Source organism: Oncorhynchus tshawytscha, linkage group LG16, assembly GCF_018296145.1.
Source record: "Oncorhynchus tshawytscha isolate Ot180627B linkage group LG16, Otsh_v2.0, whole genome shotgun sequence".
In the NCBI taxonomy this organism is placed as follows: domain Eukaryota; kingdom Metazoa; phylum Chordata; class Actinopteri; order Salmoniformes; family Salmonidae; genus Oncorhynchus; species Oncorhynchus tshawytscha.
In genome coordinates, this window is record NC_056444.1 from 37,551,780 (window position 1) to 37,576,785 (window position 25,006).

Here is a 25,006-nt window from a genome sequence, read left to right on the forward strand (position 1 = left end):
GTTAGGTCGATTAGGATTTGGGGAGAAGTTCATAGGATGGATTCGTACATTATATGTCAGAGCGGGGTGCCGAGTTAGTGTAAATAGTCACTTGGGTGACGTTTTTGACCTCTCGTCTGGGGTCAGGCAGGGGTGCCCACTCTCGGCTCTCCTCTTCGTTCTGTACATGGAGCCTCTGGGGGCTGCCATTCGGGCAGACACAGGGGTGGAAGGCTTGTTGATCCCTGGAAGTGGTGGGCTGCGTGTTAAGATGACGCAGTACGCCGACGACACTTCCTTGCTGCTGTGCAAGGACTCGTGCCTGACAAGGTCCCTTGCCATCTTTGGGGATTTCACCCGAGCGTCGGGAGCGGTTCTGAACCATGCAAAGTCTTCTGTCAAGTTTTTCGGAAGATGGCGCAGTAGAACGGATGTGCCCGGGGGGTTATCCCTCTGTGAGGGGGTCCTGAGGATTCTCGGGGTCCATTTTGAGACCTCCGGCTCAGCGACGCTAAACTGGAACATGCGTATCACAGTGGTACAGAGGAAGCTAGCAATGTGGAAGGCTAGGTATTTGTCTTTTATGGGCAAAGTCCTGGTCCTAAAGGTGGATGTGTTGCCGTCTCTTTTGTATTTGGCGTACATCTACCCATTGCCGGCTTGTCTGAGGAGGCCTCTAGTGAGGCTTGTGTTTCAGTTCATGTGGAGTGGCAGGTGCGAGTGGGTCGCCAGGGCACGCATGCTCTGTCCCATCGGGGAGGGAGGTAGGGGGGTACCACATTTCCCCCTCAAGCTGGACGCAATTTTTGTTTCTTTCTTGTTAACAGAGCTTGCTCATCCAGTGATACACCCGTCCGGTTACCTCCTGCGGGTGTTCTTCTCGTATCAGGCGAGAAGTGTAATGTTGTCGTCTAACACGGGTCCTCGGGCGGAGCAGCTGCCGTGGCACTTTGGTCATGCGGCCAAGTGGCAGCGTGCACACCCCGAGGTTGAAGTTGCCCGAGTAGGTTTAGATCACAGGCACCTGTACGAGGAGGTCAGAAAGGCAGGGAGTCCGGCGCCTGTAGTGGGCATCTCGGAAGTGGTCTGTGAGGGAGTGCAGGCGCGGGGTCTGGACAACAGGCTCAAGGACCTGAATTGGTTGAGCCTCCATAAGTGCTTGCCGGTACGTTCCATCATGTACCGGTATAGTTTGGTGCAATCCCCCACCTGTCCAAGATCCTCTTGTGGCAGGGAGGAGACTGTGCGCCATGTCTTTTGGGACTGTGCCTTTGCCGGAGTAGTATGGGCTAGGGCACGGGTGTTGTTAGGTTTGGTAAGGGGGGATTTTGTATTGACGTGGGCCAGGTTAGAGAGAGGTGTAGGGAGAGCGAGAGGGACGGATAGGGACAGGTTTCTGCTCTGGCTTCTCATGAGTCTCTTTAAACGGGGGCTGTGGGAAGCCAGTCAGAACATGGTGAAGACAGGGAGAGATTGGGGGGTGGAAGGGATAGTGAGGAGGGTGGAAGGAGATTTGAGGGGGAGTATGAAGAGGGAGGAGAGGAAGTGGGGGCAGCATGCCTCTCGGGAGAGGTGGAAGGGGGGTTTAGGGCTGGGTGTCATTTAGATTTGTAAGGGGATAGATTAGGGACGGGGAGATAGGGAAAGGTAGTTTGTAGGGTGACGGGGAGGGAAGATGCTCCCCTGAGGTTTTGTTTGGGGTTTTTGTTTTGTTTAGTTAAATTAAAATACCATTGTTGGAGTATGTATGAAAATTATGAGTTGTAAAGAATTAATGGTATTGAAGGTAATAAATTATTTTTTATAAAAAATTTAAAAAATAGGCTGTATAGGTTTTCACGTTCCGTTTCTTGTTTTTGTATTATCGTGTTTATTCGTTTATTAAACATGTATCAAAATTACCACGCTGCATTTTGGTCCGACTCTCCTTCGACGGAAGAAAACCGTAACACCCCACAGCAGCTTCCAATGGTGAACTCTTATTTTGAAGGGATAGGACGCGTTGGCTGTGTATTTGGCCAATAAAGGCATTTCACATTTAACCCCACCCACATATGAAAAATGAAATATCAAGATGATTTTGGTTTATTTGCAAAAATAGATAACAATTACAAGCCATTTTCCATTTTTCCATTGCTCTGTTTTAACACAGAAAAGGAATTAACCACATGTACACAGGCCGAAAATCTATTTGTTCCATTGTTCTTGTTTATGTATTTTTTTTAAATCAACTCCAAGCAATGAGTGAAAATGAGTCACATTTTGGTTTGGGTTGTGTGTAATTCACTATGCAATGATGGGTTATATTAATCTAAATGTTCACCGAATACAAAAGGTTCAGGGTTCATCATCTAGAATTCAGGAATTCAGTTGTGTGCACGTTGGATAATTGTCCCATGCAATTGTTTATAAGAGAGCAGGATGTAACATAAATATCAAGATCCTAAGTGAAGGTGAATGAATTCAGGGCCTGCTCATCTGTTAATAACCTGTTATAGTTACATGTACCTATGATCACTAGATGGCGCTGTGATACAGCTTTAAGGAGGATATACACAGAACTCAGTAAATGTATATTTATAGACTTGCAAAGGTTACAATCAAGTGATCAGATTATTCACCAAGGTAGCAAGTGAGTACAAGTTCCCAACAAAATAACTGAATGATGTGAAAATACATATAGGTATGGTGTTGATCAAACATATGTCATACAAACAATTCATTGCGCTGTCAATATGTATGTTGCATTACATAAGTGTAAATAGATATGTATTGGAGTGTTTACTCTTTGTTTTTTTGTACATTTTATGTGAGATTTGTACATTTCAAGATTAGATATAATAGGGTATAACCACATTTAAAATATATGCTTATCCGGCAATTTGGAAATGGTGTCAGACCATTAAAATCAGCCTGGTGTCTCTGATGAGCATTAATGAGTTTAGAGAAGAAGAGTGTTAGATCATGCCAACGCTGAGGAGCTACACAAAGTACACAAGACTGTTTAATTGCCAATTAAAATGACACAAAACTCCTCACTAAATGTATAAATGTGCACAGAGCTTCGCAAGGGCTTTGGTGCCTTTTCTGTGAAGTCATTGGACATTCTGGGCACTTGCTACTCTTGCTCCGAGAGAGAGAGAGAGTACAGAGAGAGAGCGAAGAGAGAATGGAGCGAGTGGGAAATAATCTATTCCCTTGAGGCAGCAAAACCAACATTTGAAGATTCCATCCTTCATAGGCGTCTCAAACATGATCCTTCCGGTGAACTATTTGTTGTTAAAAATCAATTTAAAAAAATCTAATCTGTTGATGGGGGCTGTATTTCACTTGCCTTATTTTATCCCCATTTACAAATAGAGCAGTTATCACAGAGCCTAAGAACACCTGGGCTGTTTTTACAGTTATGCCTGTTATGTGTGGCACAGAAGAAAGTACACAGAGAGACTAATAAGAATTGGCAGCACACTCGGCAGACACAACTGTGCAGGGACTGAGTCTTAGCAAAGTCCCGGCTGCCGTGGTAACGGTAAAAAAGAGTGCTGCAACCCGAAAGGAGGTGATCTCATAACAAGGGGGCGGGAGGCAGAGGAAAGGGGGAAGAGGTGGGGTGCGCGAGAAAGAGGGCGAGAGAGAGTGAGAGAGAGAGAGAGAAAGACAGATTGGGAAAAATAATGGAAATAGGGGTAGAGACAAGACAGGAGAGAGAAAAACTGCAGGGGAGTCTCTCCAGTTTGATAGGAAGAGTGTAGCGTAGAAGAGGTGCTCAGAGCAGTTGACTGGCCGTGCACTCACAGCACAGCCTCTCAATCAGTGCACTTGGCTATGCTCATTCAGGAAAAACACACACACATACAAAAACACACACAAGGAGGAAGGAGCTGGGAGCTGGGAAGGCAGCCCAGGAGAAGGAAACCAAATGGGGCAGAGCGCCTGAGTTTAAGATCCAGCAGCTGTCTCAAGGGGGGCAGGGGGGGCCTCCAGACGAGCACCGGCCAGCCAGTCAACGGGCCAGCCATGGGGAGCTACCAGGCAGCAGACAGAGAGAGGAGAAACCAGAAGAGCATGTACCCAGCAGGACAGACCCTACCAGCAGCACTGCAGCTCCCCAACACCAGACGGCCACTACCAGAGATGCAAGACAATCGGGCAGAGTGGGTGCTGACTAATTAGCTCTCACCCCTGAGCGGTTTAACCAGGGGTTGAAGGGGGGTTGCGGTCAACAGATGTGGTCGTTGCGAAGGGCCATGGGGCCAGAGCCATCGCGGGGGTGCTGTCTGCTCAGGTGGCTCGGGATGAAGGTGTGCCGCAGGAGCACGCTGGTGTTCGCCCTGCTCTGGTTCGGCTCCTGGGTGTTCCTCAATGGCCTGGTGTTTGTGCACCGGACCATCCTCTCCGACTACTGCACGGACGACAAGAGCAAGAAGATCCTGCAGAGAGTGGTGAGTACAGTACATGGAGACGGCGGACTCACACTTCCATTTCGATGTTGACACTGAACTTGAGGTTAGTGTGAATACTGATACACACAACGTAAAATGTGTGTGTGTGTGTGTGTGTGTGTGAGACACAACACAAACCACACACTAAGCCAAACAATATTACACATGAAGATAATGTAGATTAGACAGAGTCAAAATATTTTCTCAAGGTAAAGTTATTTAATCCATAGACATCTATCTGTCTTGGACAAATGCCTTTTGAATTATACCAACCAACATTCACAGAGTAACACACTGTGATGGAATTCAGCCGAATTGACAGGATACCATGAGAATATAGAGCGGAAAAAACAATAAAACATCACGTCTCAATTGAGAAGCATTTCCTAAGCAGTAGCAGACATAAAAATGCCTTCAGTTGCTCCTCTCGCTCTCTCTCTCCCTTACTCTTAACCTCTGTACTATAGAAATATGCCTTTTAATTAACTTGCTCTAAACCTTACAAAAAAAGATTGAAGTTTTGAAACTGCAGTGAAAGTGCAGTAACTGCAGTCGGCTGTGTTATTTTGGACACAGTATTTGCAGCCTACTACAGTTATACTGCATTCTAACGACAGTTATACGACAGTGTATTGCAGTTATACTGCACTCTGACTGCAATCTTTTTTCGTAAGGGAAGCGCCGAGACCACAGTCCATCTCTCTGTTTACTTAAAAGACAGAATTATTTCTGCACCGCCACGCTCTCTACCAAGTACACCGACTAATGTTTCAGCCCCAACATCTTTCTGTAGCCCTCGAGGCATTTCACGACAATACATTTAATGGGGAGGACATTTTCTCAAAAATGATTGTTGGTAGTGAAAAAACTGTAAGACATGGTGCATTAGACATCTTCCATCATTTTATTTCTCTACCCTTTTTTTCCCTGAGTCTTGATTTGATAAACAATACAGTGAGACTTAACTGTATTTCAGTAAAATTACGATTGGATACTCATCTGAGTTTAACTTCTAGAAGTGGCCCTGAACCTCAAACAAAATAATTGCAATTTTTTTCTGGGACTACTTCTTGGTTCTAAAGCTTTTACATAAAGCACACTTTTGTACTAGTAGATTACACACAATATTGAGTGGGTGGTTAAATGTCATTTCAGTGTGTCACTTGTGGAAGTGAGACACAAATCTCTTCCAGGTAGGTGGAGACCGAGACTGAAGTTGTTATTTCTCACCCAGATCATAACAAAACGATAGAGCAACGTATCCCATTCTGGCTAACCAACATCACTTCACTGCCAAAACCACACAAGACAGAAAGGGCTGGATTTCTAAAGCTTTCCACCATTTTTCCCAAAGGTAATTCAACTTGCACTGAAAAATATAATATAATATAAACAGTCGGAAGTTTACATATACTTATTGGAGGTGTACCTGTGGATGTATTTCAAGGCCTACCTTCAAATGGAGTGCCTCTTTGCTTGACATCATGGGAAAATCAAAAATTGTAGACCTCCACAAGTCTGGTTCATCCTTGGGAGCAATTTTCAAACGCCTGAAGGTACCACGTTCATCTGTACAAACAATAGTACGCAAGTATAAACACCATGGGACCACGCAGCCGTCATACCGCTCAGGAAAGAGATGCGTTCTGTCTCCTAGAGATGTACGTACATTTGGTGCGAGAAGTGCAAATCAATCCCAAAACAACTGCAAAGGACCTTGTGAAGATGCTGGAGGAAACAGGAACAAAAGTATCTATATCCACAGTAAAACGAGTCCTATATCGACATTCCCTGAAAGGCCGCTCAGCAAGGAAGAAGCCACTGCTCCAAAAACTCCATAAAAAAGCCAGATTACGGTTTGCAACTGCACATGGGGACAAAGATAGTACTTTTTGGAGAAATGTCCTCTGGTCTGATAAAACAAAAATAGAACGGTTTGGCCATAATGACCATCATTATGTTTGGAGGAAAAAGGGGGAGGCTTGCATGCCGAAGAACACCATCCCTTTGAAATGGACATTTATTAAGCCAAATGACCTGTGCAATAAATAACTTTGACTTTAATTTCTATGGATGACACAGTTGTGTGTTCTCTCTTGACAGTGTTTTGAGTGCAGTGACAGTTCACATAGGAAATGTTACACCCCTCTGTCTCCTCAGGGCAAAGGCCTTGGTCAGATAAATGATGACCTTTGATTCCATGGAATGTTCTGTCCTCTAAATATGAAACAAAAAAAAGACTCAGGGTGGGGATCTAACCTGACACAATGAGCCACTGCTGATTATCCAGCCATGAATTTAATGACACAAAATATGACTTAATACACAAGGCAATGATAGCTAGATTTCATATTATGATTACATGAACCCCATTGTCTCCCATCAACATTTACTCTGCCAATTGCTTAAATGTTTAACCTCATAAATAACCCCAAACATGCTTTTAAATTTCCCTTTAAATGCAGCTAGTCCAGTATATAATGTGGACAGACAAGAAATGAGCACAAAATAGACAAACAGTGGTTGCTTTTGCGACTCCCTTTTGGCAAACTGCCCAGTGCAATAGGCCAACAGTCCGTCGGTTCTGGTTTTGACATTGTTGCAGGACCTAATGTTGGCCAACCTCAAAAAGTAGCCTCTCTTTAGGGTGAAACTGACCATTGTGTGCCGAGGTTGACAGGACAGAACAAAAACCACCCAACCTGTTTTTGTTCTCAGCGTTTATTCCTGTTCAGACAGTTCCTATTCTGTCAGTATATATAATTATTTATTTGAATTTGTGCAATGATATGTTTCATATGTACCCACATACAGTACTTAGAGGATTTACATCATTATTCTGGTAGAGTGTACAGATATAAATGTGTTAATAGTTTATTTAGCTTCTCATCTAAATGTCGTTGCATATAGGAGGTTTGGGGCTAAATTGATATATTATGTGGCTTGAGGCGAACACAGGCTTGAGGCTAAATTGTATATTAAATGCAGTCATTTGTATCTCAATATCAAATCATTTTTGTGTGAAAGTTAAATACCTTACTGTGATTGTTTTCAATTAAAATTGTCCAAAATAAATAGCCCCTTAAAAAATAGCCATTTCTAAAAGCAATCATTTTGCTAGGACTGTCTGGGAGTGGTCTGAGTGGGGTCGGGGAAACTGAAAACTAGCTATTATTGGCAGAGAGGTTTGGGACTCTCTTTCTTATTGGTTTATTAAGTAATTTAACGCCTGGTGATGTCACCAGGCAGGCCAAAACTCCATCCCACCAAAACAGGCAGAGATGTCAGTCAGTCTTTTCAAACAGCTCTTATACTGTATTATTCCAACCTCATAGTGTGGAAATATATACAGTAACAGTCAAAAGTTTGGACACACCTACTCATTCAAGGTTTTTTTTTTTTTGTACTATTTTCTACGTTGTAGTGAAGAAGTGAAGACATCAAAACTATGAAATAACACATATGGAATCATGTGGTAACAAAAACGAATCAAAATATACTTTATATTTGAGATTATTCAAAGTAGCCACCCTTTGCCTTGATGACAGCTTTGCACACTCTTGCAATTCTCTCAACCAGCTCCATGAGGTATTCACCTGGAATTACATTTCAATTAACAGGTGTTCCTTGTTAAAAGTGAATTTGTGAAATGTCTTTCCTTCTTAATACGTTTGAGCCAATCAGTTGTGTTGTGACAAGGTAGGGGTGGTATAGAGAAGATAGCCCTATTTGTTAAAAGACCAAGTCCATATTATGGCAAGAACAGCTCAAATTTGTTCAACACTTTTTTGTTTACTACATGTTTCCATATGTGTTATTTCATAGTTTTGATGTCTTCACTATTATTCTACAATGTAGAAAATAGTAAAAAAATAAATAAAAACCCTGGAGTGTCCAAACTTTTGACTGGTACTGTATATAACATAGAAATATCACGTTATTGACTGCACTGGGCCATTATTTATCAGTTGATGGTATTTTGAATTACTAGATGAAACCTATTACACTCATACCTTGTGAACATATTACCATAACCACACACAGGGAAGGCAGTAGGTGACTTTGAGAGCGAACTTTGATGGAAATGCTCCATAATCCTGACGATAGACACAGGGACTAACCTTGTCCCAATATTTCTATGATTATCTACGGTTTCTTGATTTGCAAAGATGAAGCATATATCCTGCTTGGAACAACTTCTCACAATGGCAAGGGAGGTTGACTCTCAGCTGGCAATAGGGACTTTGTGGTTTAGGCAGCCTTTACTAATTGAACAAATCCCTTAAGCTTTTTATTGCACACCTTAATAGCTTTCTGCTCTGGTGCTTACACTACAGCTTGGCTTTTTAAAGTTCTTTATTCACGCATTTAGCCAGCCATAAATTGGCATTGCCTGGAGATAGGGAATGGTGCCAAGGCCACGACAATGTGAATTCTAATGATGGTTGTGTTTCATAGGATAATTGCAGTACTGTTACAAAAAGTATACATTATATATTCTACCATCTGTAAAAATATATATATATTAAAAAAATAAAAACCGTAAATATGCTATTGTGTTCCTTTTATTTCATGTCATTGTGAATAACATGATTGGTTAATGATACTGTGATAATAGTAGCACTCAACATGTATGTACTGTATATCTTCACAGGTATGTAACCACTTGTGGAGATGGAACAGGCATACAAATCATTAATATAATATTTGTGGTCAAATCAAATCAAATGTATTTATAAAGCCTTTTTACACCAGCAGGTGTCACAAAGTGTTTTTACAAAAGCCCAGCCTAAAACCGCAAACAGCAAGCAATACAGATGTGGAATCTTTGGTTTGATTTTTGATCTGAATTTAATAATATCTGTAGTAACTTTCGTGATTTGTAAATATATGTGCTAGTAAACCAGCCTTTTGAGATTACAAACAATATGATGAAGAATTGAATCCCACAGCTAAACTATCAATTAATGTAACATTATTCAGGCCACTGAATAAATTGGTTTAGTTTGAGTCCAAGAAGCAGCAATGATTGTCACGACTTCCGCCGAAGTTGGCTCTCCTGCCTGTTCGGGCGGTGCTCGGCGGTCGTCGTCACCGTCCTACTAGCCACTACCAATCCCTTTTTCGTTTGTCTGTTGGTTTTGTCTTATTAGTTTCACCTGTGTGTATTTTAGTTTAATTAACGTCCTTATATGTAGTAGGTTGTCCCGCCCTTGTTTTGTGCGGGATTGTTTTGTATTCATGTCATTTGGTGTAGTACTTGTGTTTTATTCTCCGGTCTATTTTTGATCCTGTGTTGGATTAGTCACCCTGTATGTTTGGGTTGACCGTGTTTTTTGTGCACGGAGAATAAACTGTTGAATCATTGAAACCTGCTCTCTGCCTGATTCCACCCACCTTGATAAAACGTGACAATGATGTTGTGTATAGTGCAAGCATCATGTTGGAAAACTATTACTCCCAGTGAACTGAACTTCTTGTAAAACAGGCAACCCACTCAGTGCTCTCAAAATGTATGCATTTGTTGCTCTTCTCCATTTTAAAATGAATAAACACAATGTTCACCCAAATTCACACTCCACACAACAATAGTATCAATTATGGTACTACTATGCATTCACATAAACTGAAAGCGCGAACCATCCGCATTTAACCATGGAAAGTTTACTGGGAATATGGCCAGATACAAACAGTGTTGTTATTCCCTCCACAAGGCAATCAAACAAGTAAAATGTCAGTATAGAGACAAAGTGGAGTCAAAATTCAAAGGCTCAGACATGAGACGTATGTGGCAGGGTCTACAGATAATCACGGACTACAAATAGAAAACCAGACACGTGATGGACACCGACGTCTTGCTTCCAGACAAACGAAACACCTTCTTTGCCCGCTTTGAGGATAATACAGTGCCACCGACGTGGCCAGCTACCTATGACTGTGGGCTCTCCTTCTCTGTGAATGACGTGAGTAAGACCTTTAAACGTGCTAACCCTCGCAGAGCTGCTGGCCCAGACGGCATCCCTAGCTGCGTCCTCAGAGCATACGCAGACCAGCTGGCTGGTGTGTTTACGGACATATTCAATCTCTCCCTATCCCATTCTGCTGTCCACACATGCTTCAAGATGGCCACCATTGTTCCTGTACCCAAGAATGCAACCGTAACTGAACTAAATGACTATCACCCAGTAGCACTCACTTTTGTCATCATGAAGTGCTTTGAGAGACTAGTCAAGGATCATATCACCTACACCTTATCTGTCAGCCTAGACCCACTTCAATTTGCGTACAGCCCCAACAGGTCCACAGATGATGCAATCGCCATCATACTGCACACTGCCCTATTCCACGTAAGAATGCTGTCCATTGACTACAACTCAGCATTCAACATCATAGTACCCTCCAAACTCATCATGAAGTTTGAGGCCTTTGGGTCTCAACAGCACCCTGTGCAATTGGGTCTTGGACAGGTGGTGAAGGTAGGAAACATCTCCACTTCACTGATCCTCAACACTGGGGCCCCACAAGGGTGTGTGCTCAGCCCCCTCCTGTACTCCCTGTTCCTGAAGAAATTTGGCTTGTCACCTAAAACCCTCACAAACCTTTACAGATGCACAATTGAGAGCATCCTGTCAGGCTGCATCACTGCCTGGTACGGCAACTGCACCGCCCATAACCGCAGGGCTCTCCAGAGGCTGGAGTCTGCACTACGTATCACTGGGGCAAACTACCTGCCCTCCAGGACACCTACAGCACTCGATGTCACAGGAAGGCCAAAAGCATAATCAAGGACAACAACCACCCGAGCCACTGCCTGTTCACCCCCCTATCATCCACAAGGCGTGGTCAGTACAGGTGCATCAAAGCTGGGACAGAGAGACTAAAAATAGCCTCCATCTCAAGGCCATCAGACTGCCTACATACAGACTTGAAATCATTGGCCACTTTCATAATGCCACTTTAATAATATGTACATATATTGCATTACTCATCTGATATGTTTATACTGTATTTTGTACCATCTATTGCATCTTGCCTATGCTGCTTGGTCATTGCTCATCCATATATTTATATGTATATATATATATATTCTTATTCCATTCCTTTACTTAGATTTGTGTGTATTAGGTAGTTGTTGTGGAATTGTTAGATTACTTGAAAGATATTGCTGGACTGTCGGAACTAGAAGCACAAGCATTTCGCTACACTCGCAATAACATCTGCCAACCATGTGTATGTGACCAATACAATTTGATTTGATTTGATTTACAGTACTGGCTTACATTGGCCGCGAGTGAGCCAAAATAATTCTCACATTGTTCCCGCTTGGCAATTCGAGCCAAATGTAGTCCTATATAATCTAGGCTACAATGTATATATTTATATGATTGTCTATTGACTAAAAGGTCTTCTCTGGACATATTTGAGCAGATCTTTGTTTTCAGGCTCATTTTTTCCAGTGTTGTGAGGGAGAGAACTCTAAGTAGAGCTAAGGCTACTGTCACAGGACATTCCCCACATGCCTACTCTGACCAACGCTTGGGCCGGGCTGCGCTCCGCTCGACAGACCACAGACACACTGGTCCAATCCAGACTTAACCATTACTTTGCCAAGGGGAGAGCTCAATAAGCACCCAAAGTGCAATTATACAAAATCATTTTGTTTTTAAGATGATTTGAATGACAGGAATCTAACAAAATGTACAACATGCATTTAAACTAACCTAATTCCAAGCGATTTGTTTGTTATTACACACATGCTAAGGGATTTTACATTATTTATGCTATAGCTCCATTTCCCATGACCTAATACGATTACAGAATGATGAATACTGTAAAAACCTAGGCCTACTGCCACTTCCAGGTAGACTTTCTTCATAGGTAGATGCCTTCAGAGTAAAAAGTGTGCGTAAATGGGCAGTAGTTTGTAAACATTGTCTCTTTCTTATTGATTGAATTCCAGCCATAGAATAGGAATACAATAGAAATGACCAATCTTTGCAGCGGTGTAAACACTTAGTAAACCATGCCGTTGAGTTAAATCAGAAACGTACGTGATTCGCTTTTGTCGTGCCTTTTAAGGTCAATGTATTTGCACTTTTGAATATGGAATGTGCCCCAGAGACAGAATTTAGGTTTTGCTCAGCCAACAGATATTTCCTTGATTCTTATTGATGGCCAATAGATGTTTGCTTTGTTCATTGTCTTTTGGGGGGGATTTCGAGAAATAAAATATAAAAGAAGGAAAAGTACAGAAAACAAACAAAACCTCAGATTTTTTTCACTGCTTCATCCAAACTCAACAATCATGATGATGTGTCTTGCCTGGTTAACCAATTGCCTGGTTAACCAATTGCCTGGTTAACCAATTGCCTGGTTAACCAATTGCCTGGTTAACCAATTGCCTGGTTAACCAAAGGTTCATTAAGGGTGTGGACTACTTCAAAGTCTGGAGGGTATTGTTTCCCTTGAACCACTTATTCATAGCAAGAAAATTATCCGATGTTAATTTAAACCAAATAAACACTGAGAGTGTTAAATCAACACTGAAAGGGTTGAGTCTGTGGAACCATATGCCTACCTGAACTATGTTAATTTAATACACTGCTTAGTGTAAAGCCTTATTAAAATATTTGCCTTTGAAGCAAATTGTCGACTTACCACCATGGCTGTATATGTTAGTGACAGAGACATGGTGGTTGCATTCACCAAGTGAGATCTTAAGTGAATATGTTATAATTCAAAAATAAATGTTTAAAACAATACCCAACACACAGTTAGTTAGTTTTACCCTAATACAGACAGGCCTGAAACTCATACACATCACTTTGAACCAAAACCAAAACTATAATCATCATATTTCCCTGCTTACTCTATTGCAGGTAGAGTTTTAGAATAGTTTGTTTCAATATCTATGTTTGTGGTTTTTGCTCAATGTGATGCATTTAAAGCCCCTATATTAGGGTAAAACTATGCCCTCGAAATAAGGCCTTATGAAATAAGTATTGTGTTAATTGTAAAAAATAAAAATAAAAAAAATAAAAAACACATTCGCTTAGGTTCTCACTTGGTGAAGTCCATAGGATTGAAAATGTGTGAATGCAACAACCATGTGTCTGTCACTAACAAATACAGCCATGGGTGGTAACTCTACAATTTACTAGAAAAACAAGGCAAATATTTTATTCAGGCTTTAAACTAAGCAATGTGTTAATTGAATTGTTCCGGTGTGCATATGAGTCCACAGACTTCACACTTTCAGTGTTGATATAACACTCTCAGTGTTCACCGGAGAATTTGCTGTTTGTCATTAGCTAGAGTTTGAAACGCAAAACAAACATGCTGTGGGCGTCAACAGGGGTATTTATTGACTTTAGCTTTTGTACTGTAATTTGGCTCATCTGTACATATCCACAACTGATAGTATGACATATAAACTGAAGCTGAAGCCATGTTCATTTGGAATTCACTTTTGTTATTAATCACAATTCAACGCTTTACAGACAGACAGGGTTTCTCTAACAATCAATTACATGTACATTGTAAACTCCAACACACAGACAAATGCAAGTAAAACACCATGACAGACTTGCACACAGTCCAAACACCATGGTGGGAAAGTTTACATGCAAACAGAAGCTACAGTATAAACAGCTGCAGCCCGAAATGATGCAAGTACCATGAAATACAGGGAATTCAAATGTACGTGTGGAACGTGGCAGCCGCACTGAAAAGGGTAAAAAAAAATAAAAAAAAGATTTGTCCTGGGCCAGATGCCTAGGCTGGAACATTATGGCCACAGCGCAGCTTAGCCTACATAGAGCCGAGAGATCTTAGGGGCACATTAGGGACCTCAAAATAATTGCAGGGGTCTCCGAGTTCAACCCTCTGGAGGTAAGGTGAGGACACTTGTAGCCGTCAAACTATATGATACAGCTTGAGATAGGCCACTTTCATTTGTGATGTCACCCAGCTAAACAGAGAGCAAAGTTGGAGCGCAGTAAAGTCTGCCAAAACATCCATAATATGAAACTCAAGGAATGTATAATGTGCATTAAATATCAGGACAATACTGTTGACTCTTAATTGATTTTGTAAAATATAAATATAATTATGCTATATGGACAACACTTAATTGTAATGAAAATAAATTGTCCTCAGCGGCATTGTTTTAAATTATTACCAGTGTAATTACATGTATGTTATTTCACCAATTAATACAAATTCATTGTGTCACTACATTGTGTATAAAGTATGACCTAGGCTTGTAGGCTTGCAATTTCAATGTAACATGTAAGAGAGGCCACAGAGGAAAGGGTGGGGAAGGACCAATAAACCATTGTGAGGGTTGGTGATAAGGGAAACACAGCTATGGCTAAAGTGCTAATGCCATGCCACCCAGTAAAGCCATTAAGCATCTGATCTTGTTGAAATCGTGACCAACTCAAGATGACAGCTGTTTACTTTGGAATGTGGGCAGAGAGGGATTTTCTCTCTAATCCCCCAGGAACACTAATAATTTCCAACCTCTGGACCGACATCTATGCACCGAGACTTATAACAATCCCATTTGCTCGCTAATCCGAGACATTGAGAGCAGGTTAGAGGCCGAGTCTGAAGTGTGATGTGATATAATTCAGCATCAACTGAAAAATGTGCATCAAATGTACTGATGCGTACAGAATTGCCCATTTTAGGTTCAGTAGCACAATCACACAGTGCCATTCCCTTATTGGGATGAGACATGGACTACAAATCACATTTTAGTTGAAAAATGGCCACAATTTTCTGCTAAATTGTTGTTACCTCAAATGCATGACAACCGTATTATGTACACCAAAAATAATTCGATTTTGTCTGTGTGTGTTTATGTCTGTCTGTCTGTCTGTCCCAGTGTGAGGAGTATCGCGAGGGCACCCTAACCGGTGACCTTTGCGAGGACCTGTGCGTGAGCGGCCAGGTGGAGTACAGGCGCTGCCTCTACTACGAGAACGGTAAGAAGGTGATCGAGGCCCGGTGGCGTGGCACGCCCGTGGTGCTCAAGTCCAAACTGGAAAACTTCTCCTCATATGAAAGCCTGGGTCTCCTGGAGTACCAGGACCCAGCCGAAGAGCTCTCTCCCCTGGACGTGGTCTTCTACGCCACCCTGGAGATCAGGAACTCCCTGGGGCTGGATATAAGCGGCAACGCCTCTCTGCCGCCGCTGTGGGGCCAGAGGCTTAGGGAGCATGGGCAGGCCTACTCGCGGGCCGAGCTAGCATCGCTGTGGTCCCTGCTCCAGCAGGAGGAGTACACTTTCCTGAGGGTGCTGCAGGACCTCAGCCGCCACTTAGCCAAGGTTCTGGGTTCCTGCGGACACTTCTACGCTGTGGAGTACCTGTCGGCAGGCCACGCCTGGGACCAGAACATATTCTCTCTGGAGGAGGTATCGGCGGGCCCACGGACGGCGAGGGACATGGTGCACCGCATCGCCCTCAGCTTCCTGGACATGGCGTGGCGCTTCGACAACGACTTCTTGCACCGCCTCCACCTGTGTGACATCAAGCCGGAGAACTTTGCTATCCGGAAGGACCTTACGGTGAGCTGACCACGTTTGCACACACATTTGAGCCTGCAAAGGAACACACACTCACACACACAGTACACCCATAGACACACATTCAGCTAACATGCACACACCTCAAAGCAAAGAGTTGCTGACTCCCTCACACAAAACAACAGGGGAGCCTTGTGTGAAGGGAAAGCTGTCATTAAAACAGTCCCAAAACGGCTGCTGGGTAACCGTCACAGATCTGAGATATGTTTCTCTTTAGTGGGGGAGTTTAGATTCTTCCTGTGTAAACAAGACAAGGTTAGGAAATCTAGCTCCTTTTTTTTCACACTAAGACACAGACCAACCCGATTTTGCCCCCATTCACATTAGTTAATTTATCCACACAATACAGCGGCACATTCATCCGCAGAGTGCAAACAGTTTGATGAGAGCAATGCGGTGTACAAAGAATGACGAGGCTCCAGGCTGCCTAATTGTTTTCCACAAGAACAAAAATGGCCGCTTGTGCCATTTATCAACATTGTGCTACATTGGTTTTTACCTTAGTTTGGTCTGTTTGAAACCTGTGCATATTTGGCTGACTATGACCTATCAAGGACTGAGAGCAAGGTGCAAAGACCACCTTGCATTGGATTTGTGTTGTGTTTCTGCTGACGGGTGATTCATAGCGTGAACAGTCATCGAACATTGATATAACTTTTTTCTGAATAGGTCACGTAAGCGGAATGAAAAGCTAACATCATTCACACAAAAGGATAGTGTGAGAACAGAGGGTATTACAATGTATTAACAGTCCTCGGCACCATTTTCATTTGATTTCCATAAAAGGCCACAAACAGCCGTTTGAGCAATCAATGAAAAACACACGTCTTATTTTCAGGGTCTGTAGAATTGGCTTATGTAACTATGACACAAATTTAGCTTTAGAAAGGAAATCGTTATTCCTATTTTAGGATGGAGAAAATGACATCGTTGTTATGCACCATATTATCATTGTTGCAGCGGCATTCGTGACAGGAAAAGATTATTTTGATGAGGCCCTTAATAATGAGATAACCATTGTTATATGGACATCGTTTAGTGTGTAATGTGCATGCGGGTCAGAATGCCGATGCAAATTACCCTTCGGAGATAAAAAGTAACACGCAAGTTTTTATTTAGCTTGTGAATGTCCAAGAAAAAATGGTTTGTAAACTTTTTCTCCGTCATGTTTTTTTCCCCCTGTATAATTGCTGGTAAGTTTACACTTTTTTTGAAAACATCGAAGTTCAAAAGATTACACTGTTTGAAATGAAACATAATATTATTGTACCTGTCATGGTTTACACAAACAGTGAGCTCATGTTACAATGTGAACAAAGACCAGGAGAAAGGAGATGAATCCAAAGGAGGCTTGTTATTGTTTATGTTTCAGCTGCTCTGTAATTAAAACAAAGTAGACTTTCAATCCCTCCTCTCTCTGTTTTATAGCTCCAGGGGATACAGCCGATCCCTGCTTCCGTTTTCTCATGTGATAATAAACAGAGGAAGTGAAATGTCTATGTTATATACGGGGGCGGGGGCGGGGGTATATTGTGTATATTAAACGTATGTTGGGGCAAACAGTATATTAGGGGCTATATTGTATATATTAAAAGAATATTGGGGTACATGTTGGATTGGCTTGCTTCGTTGAGAATAGCACTTATTATCATGTCTGTCAGATCTACAGCTCCTTCAAACGCTACGTATGCTTACTGTCTCTTATTTTCACTGATCACGAAGACCTTCCAAGGTTCGACAGTGACAGGTTTCATTTATTTGGTGGCGTGTTCTGCCATAAATCAGCTGTAGCTGACATGAAGTGCTGCAGTGGAGTCATTCTTTACGAGCCATCTACTGCAAAGAGGACGAACATATCAAGCCATGCAGATTAAACAGCAACTCCCTTAAACAGCAATGTGAGAGAAAAGAAGGACTTTTTTTTCTCTATGATCACGTCAATGACAAATTCCACATTTATCCAACAGGAATATTTACAATTTGGTTACTCTTGATTTATTACCCTCCCTTTTAAAAAAAATGTGTTTTTCAGACAGTGGAATAGGGAGATGGATGAAAGGGCAAAAGCAAGACTGATAGTGGTGGATGTAAGAAAGGATAGGCCTAATACATTTGACTATTGAATCCTTGCCTCTGTGGACAGTGTGAGCTCCGGAGTTGGCAGCAATGCAACATGACCAGACACCGGCACTTACTCACCTCTCTCTGTGCTGTTCTGCAGGTGGTGGCTATAGATGTGGACATGGCCTTCTTCGAGCCCAAAATGCGAGACATCCTTGAGCAGAACTGCACTAACGACGACGACTGCAACTTCTTTGACTGCATATCCAAATGCAACATGAAGACGAACAAGTGCAGTTCCAAGCGGAGAAATAGCAACTTGCAGGTATGTATGGTTGCATCGAAATATGAACGGTATTCCATACTATGATGGACAAAAAAAATACTGTTGGTCCCATGTTTAATGAGCTGAAATTAAAGATCCCAGAAATGTTCTATTCGTACAAATACAGTTGAAGTCGGAAATTTACATACGCCTTAGCCAAATGCATTTAAACTCATTTTTTCACAATTCCTGACATTTAATCCAGTAAAAATGCCCTGTATTAGGTCAGTTAGGATCACCACTTTATTTTAAGAATGTGAAATGTCAGAATAATAGTAGAGAGAATGATTTATTTCAGCTTTTATTTCTTTCATCACATTCCCAGTGGGTCAGAAGTCTACATACACTGAATTAGTAGCATTGGTAGCATTGTCTTTGAATTGTTTAAACCCTCTTGAGGATCGGGCTGAATACTGCCCCCTTTGGAGGAAGTGCGTGCCCATAGTAAACAGAAAAAATTGTTGTCCAAAATTGCTAATATATGCATATAATAATTATTATTGAATAGAAAACACTCTAAAGTTTCTAAAACCGTTTAAATTATGTCTGTATGTAAAGCAGAACTCTCAGGGCAGCCATTCTCCCAAACTCTCTCTTGGCAACAGAAAAGTTGGGACAACTTTGACGTCATCGCCCCCACCCTTCCCAACCAGCTACGGATCTGGGAACAGTTTCTATGTGTTCAGCGCGATGTCTGCTTTCAAATGGGGCGTTCATTGTGAGAATCTCGCCCGCCCTCGTCCTTTGGCGGGCTAAAACATTCGGGTCACGCGAAAATACATGCACTCTATTGCGCGCGTCTGAATTGGAGCTCTCTCTTTTTCCATGAAACACCAATTGATGTCGGTTTGTCTGTTCGAGCTGATAATTGGTTTTACACGTTTAAAAGATCCTAAAGCTTGATTCTGCACTTAGTTTGACCAGTTTAGTCGACATATAATATGTAATTTTGAAGTTTTGATGCGCAAGAGTGCGGGACCAGAAGTCATTTTGGGTGCATTTCAGCTGAAGCTGTTAGCATATGCTAATACAGAGACACACAACTTGAAACCAAACGATGTATTGGGTAAGTATAACTCCTTCCACGTCTTCTGATCGAAGAACATCAAAGGTAAGGGAATATTTATGTGGTTAATTTTGGGTTTCTGTGGACTCCAAACGTAGAGGAGACATACTGTTAATATCTGAGCGCCGTCTCATATTATAGCCTAGTGAACGAATTCTGTAACGTTAAAAATAAATGTAACACAGCGGTTGCATTAAGAAGAAGTGTATCTTTGTAACTATATGTAGAACATGTATATTTAGTCATGTGTATTGCTTGTTATCTGACGTTATCTGTCGGAGCTATCATCATTTCTCCGGACATTTGAGTAGCATTTTTTGAAAATGTCATCATTGTAAACAGAGATTTATGGATATAAATGGCATATTATTGAAAAAAACATAAATGTACTGTGTAACATGTCCTATTACTGTCAACTGATGAAGATTTTTAAAAGGTTAGTGAATGATTTATTTTTTAATCCTGCTTTTATAATTTTATATTTTCTGGGACAAAATGGCTGCCTCTTGTCTTTGTTTCGGTGGTGGTCTAATATAAATATGTGGTGTGTTTTCGCCGTAAAACATTTTAGAAATCTGACTTGCTGGGTAGATGAACAAGGTGTTTATCTTTCATTTGAGCTATTGGACTTGTTAATGTGTGGAGGTTAAATATTTCTAAGAATATTTTTTGCATTTTGCATTATGGTAATGAGCTTGAGCCTGTAGTCACGATCCCGGATCCGGGATGGCTAGTATCACTTGGGTCAACTGTTTCGGGTAGCCTTCCAAAAGCTTCACACAATAAATTGGATGAATTATGGCCCCATTCCTCCTGACAGAGCTGGTGTAACTGAGTCAGGTTTGTAGGCTTAATTGCTCGCACACACTTTTTCAGTTCTGCCCTCACATTTTCTATAGGATTGAGGTCAGGGCTTTGTGATGGCCATTCCAATACCTTGACTTTGTTGTTCTTAAGTTCTCAATTTTGGAAGTATGCTTGGGGTCATTGTCCATTTGGAAGAACCATTTGCGACCAGGCTTTGACTTCCTGACTGATGTCTTGAGATGTTGCATCAATATATCCACATCATTTCCTTTACTCATGAAGCCATCTATTTTGTGAAGTGCACTAGTACCTCCTGCAGGCAAAGCACCCCCACAACATGATGCTGCCACACCCATGCTTCACTGTTGGGATGGTGTTCTTCGCCTTGCAAGCATCCCCCTTTTTCTTCCAAACATAACGATGGTCATTATAGCCAAACCGTTCTATTTTTGTTTCATCCGACCAGAGGACATTTCTCCAAAAAGTATGATCTTTGTCCCCATGTGCAGTTGCAACTGTAGTCTGGCTTTTTTATGGCAGTTTTGGAGAAGTGGCTTCTTCCTTGCTGAGCGGCCTTTCAGGTTATGTTGATATAGGACTCGTTTTACTGTGGATATAGATACTTTTGTACCTGTTTCCTCCAGCATCTTCACAAGGTCCTTTACTGTTGTTCTGGGATTGATTTGCACTTTTCGCACCAAATTACGCTCATATCTAGGAGACAGAACGTGTCTCCTTCCTGAGTGGTATGACGGCTGAGTGGTCCCATGGTGGTTATACTTGCATACTATTGTTTGAACAGGTGAACGTGGTACCTTCAGGCATTTGGAAATTGCTCCCAAGGATGAACCAGTCTTGTGGAGGTCTACAATTGTTTTTCTGATGTCTTGGCTGATTTATTTTGATTTATTTTTCCATGATGTCAAGCAAACAGGCACTGAGTTTGAAGGTAGGCCTTGAAATACATCCACAGGTACACCTCCAATTGACTCAAATGATGTCAATTAGCCAATCAGAAGCAGGAATGTCCACCAGAACTGTTGCTATAAAATGTAATATTAATTTCTCTACCATAAGCCGACTCCAATGTTGTTTTAGAGAATTTGGCAGTACGTCCTACCGGCCTCACAACCGCAGACTACGTGTAACCATGTCAGCCCAGCACCTCCACATCCGTCTTCTTCACCTGCGGGATCGTCTGAGACCAACCACCTGGACAGCTGATGAAAAACTGTTGGTTTGCACAACCAACATTTTTTGCACAAACTGTCAGAAACCATCTCAGGGAAGCTTATCTGCATGCTCATTATCCTAACCAGGGTCTTGACCTGATTGCAGTTTGGCGTTGTAACGAATTTCAGTGGGAAAATGCTCATCTTTGATGGCCACTGGCACATTGAAGAGAAGTGGGACAACATTCTGCAGGCCAATTTCAAAAGCCTGATCAACTCTACGCGAAAGAGATGTGTTGCACTGCATGCGGCAAATGGTGGTCACACCAGATACTGACTGGTTTTCTGATCCACGCCCCTACATTTTTTTTAAGGTATCTGTGATCAACAGATGCATATCTATATTCCCAGTCATGTAAAAACCATAGATTACTGCCTAATGTACTGCCTAATGATTACTGCCTAAATTCCTTACATGAACTGTAACTCAGTAAAATCTTTGAAATTGTTGTAAGTTGCATTTATATGTTGTTCATTGTATTTTCAACTCATTCTACACATTACAATTAAACAAGTTGTTGAATTGTTGCTTGGCTGATCCTCTCAATATCTATACTAAAGCCCTCTGTCATGGTTGTTGAAGGAACTGGACCAAGGTGCGGCGTTGTGAGCGTACATTTTCTCTTTATTTGAAAAGACGCAGAGCAAAACAATAAAGACTACAAAACAAACCGTGAAGCTAAAGGCTATGTGCCCTAAACAAAGTCAACTTCCCACAAAGACAGGTGGAAAAATGGCTACCTAAGTATGGATCTCAATCAGAGACAACGATAGACAGCTGCCTCTGATTGAGAACCACACCCGGCCAAAGAAATAGAAATAAAGAAACTAGAATGCCCACCCTAGTCACACCCTCAACTTTTAATTACTTTAATTATGAATGTGTAGTTGGGTGCTACAAGGAATGTTAATTTCTTATGATAGGGTTTTTCAGAGCATATTCATAATACAAGAAGTAAATCCAGGTTAGATAAGACTTCAAGAGTTCCTCAATAGTATCATTAGTGTCAAGGGGCATTGATCCAAATAAATCACGATTGCAAGGGATTGTAAAGGATGTAATCTAATGCAGATTATTAATGCCTTGCACACGGAAATACATTTTTAAATATCATTTCCCAGACAGTCGCGGAGATCACACGCATAACACTCTTGAGGCCGGGATCCAATCCGATTGCATTTTTCCGGCAATGCACGTTATAAAGGCAATATTTCTGTGTTCATGGAGACCACATTCATGGTGAACACTGCACGTCAGGCTCAATCGAAAATTACCTTGGCATATTGTCCACATCTGCAATCAGATTGAATCCCAACCCAAAAGTAAATGCAGTACGCAGATCGCAGATCCGAATTTGTTTGAATACCGGCTTTGAGTCAATACCTAGTCTTTGACATACTACGCATCCAATTGATAAATTGACATACTGTTGTCACTCACACTGCCGGATGCACTGGAGAAGTGGATAGCTCCCAGATAATGCTGTTTATGTGATTACACCAGGTCCACCTCAAGGCCACAGGTGGCTGCTGCGATACCTTTCCTCCACTTCTGATCACTTACCGTAACCCTCGCTGACCCCTACCTCTCCATTGTACTGCCTGCCATACAAGGAGACAATAGAGGCTTTGTCATTTAACGAATGCAGGGGTAGAGGAAAGGGTATTTGTGTCTGGGTGGCTTATGTCCCCTTCAAATTGGCGTGTAATAAGAATATGACTGATAATGACCCCAGTGATAATTAAATAAGAACAGAGGAACAGTAGGTCACTCTCACAATGACTACTTATTGCCGCCTCCACTTCTCTCAACTTTCTGTTACCCTCTTTCCTTTTGGGTCTCTCACGGTCACCCCCTCTTCTCTCTTCCTTTCTTCACTCCTCTCTGGTCTGTCACCCCCTCTTCTGCTCTGGACAGGTGATCTGTGAGAAGATCTTTAGGCCCTGGTTCTCTCCCACGCTGCTGGGCGCCAAGGCGGGCCTCCCCCACCAGGTGGACCTCCAGCGGGCGGTGCAGGAGTGCGTAGACACTGCGGGGGGCGAGGACGAGGTGCAAGACCGGGCTGTCCAGAAGCGGCTGCTAGACCTCCTCACGGGCCTCCTCCACCAAGGGACATCCTCTGAGCATTGGGGCGAAGGGGGAGAAGATAGAGAGGGCATTCACCCTCACACAGCTCTTAACTTCTAAAGCATTGCACTGTTCCCCCTCACAAAAACTATTCAGTGGAGAAACCAACAGTATTGGCTTCATGAAACGCTAATTTAACATGTTTTTGATGTTTTGCATTTTGTGAGGTGGTTCCTGAGGACTGGATTACACTGGTTTTTGAAGTGACAAAAAATGCTCTGATGCTGTTAGCACTGACTATGTGCTTTAGTACCTACAGTAAGCAGACTATGGCAGTTTCAGAGGTATCACTGTAGCATCTGCCAATAACTGATGGTCTATCAAGCAAGTGGTCAATCTATTTGAGTCATCTTTACCTCAAATAAATGCAGAAACTTTCTTTTGACCCTTTTGTACAGTCGGCCTATAATCTCATGATCACTTCAGAGCTTTTTGAAAATGTTTTGCAATGTCTGTATGAACGGAAGGTTTGTAGTCATGCACCCGCTTGTGATCCACTAGCCAAAACCACAGCTGCCTGTTGTCAGGTCCACCTTTTGTTTCAAGTAACATGTCAACACTTTCCAGGCTAATGGACGAGGAGAAGCATATATCAGAAACTGCGCTTGGTTCCCACCATCCGGCCTGGTCGCCTGTTCCAATGGGAAATGGCGATGCTGCTGTGCAAGTACTCCCTTTCTTTCTTCAGTGGCCTTAGCTTCCAAAAAAAATCAGGTTCCCTAGGCTCTCCAGCTGGTTCACCACAGGACAGGGGGAGGAAATAAGATGAAGAACAGGCTTTGGACAGGAACGGAGGGTGGGAGCAAAACACATCTCAATCTCCATCTCATCCAAAAATGTAAGTGAAAATATCGGATTAAATCAAGTCAAACTGTGTTTAAAGTGCATTTAAGGTTTGATTTGACTTTAACTTTGATTCTTGGTTGAGATGGAGAAGTGAATACAACACAAGTATTATTAACTTGTAGATTCCATTTAAAATCATCTAAAGCTTGAAACCCTAGGCATATCCCACTGCGGATATGGTTGGAAAACTCGTTGAATCAACATTGTTTCCACGTAATTTCAACCCAAAATATTTGTATGAGGACGTGAAAACAAATTGGATTTGCAAAATGTCATCAAAGTAAGGGCATTTTGTATTTTTTTCACCCAACTTTTAACCTAAATGACATGGTGGATTTTTTTGGTTGAAAAGGAGACTTGAATCCAACATATCAATTATTAATTTGTAGACAAACTGGAATTAATACCAGACTCAGAGGCACAGATGGATATATCCAAGAAAAATAAATGTCTCCTTCAAATGTTGATATTTGATTGCGATGCACGTTAAATAGTCTATTAATTGTCAACAAGTTAACAAATGATAT

At 42.0% G+C, this 25,006-nt stretch overlaps 1 protein-coding gene across 1 annotated transcript; it reads left to right on the forward strand.

Moving 5' to 3' along the window:
* Nucleotides 1-3,613: 3,613 nt before the first annotated feature.
* On the forward strand, nt 3,614-24,475 carry LOC112215617 (divergent protein kinase domain 1C). The gene is made up of 4 exons (XM_024374792.2): nt 3,614-4,421; nt 15,313-15,996; nt 18,236-18,400; nt 23,424-24,475. Exons 1-4 carry the CDS (start codon nt 4,206-4,208, stop codon nt 23,691-23,693), a joined length of 1,335 nt encoding a protein of 444 aa, XP_024230560.1. The 5' UTR covers nt 3,614-4,205; the 3' UTR covers nt 23,694-24,475.
* Nucleotides 24,476-25,006: the final 531 nt, after the last annotated feature.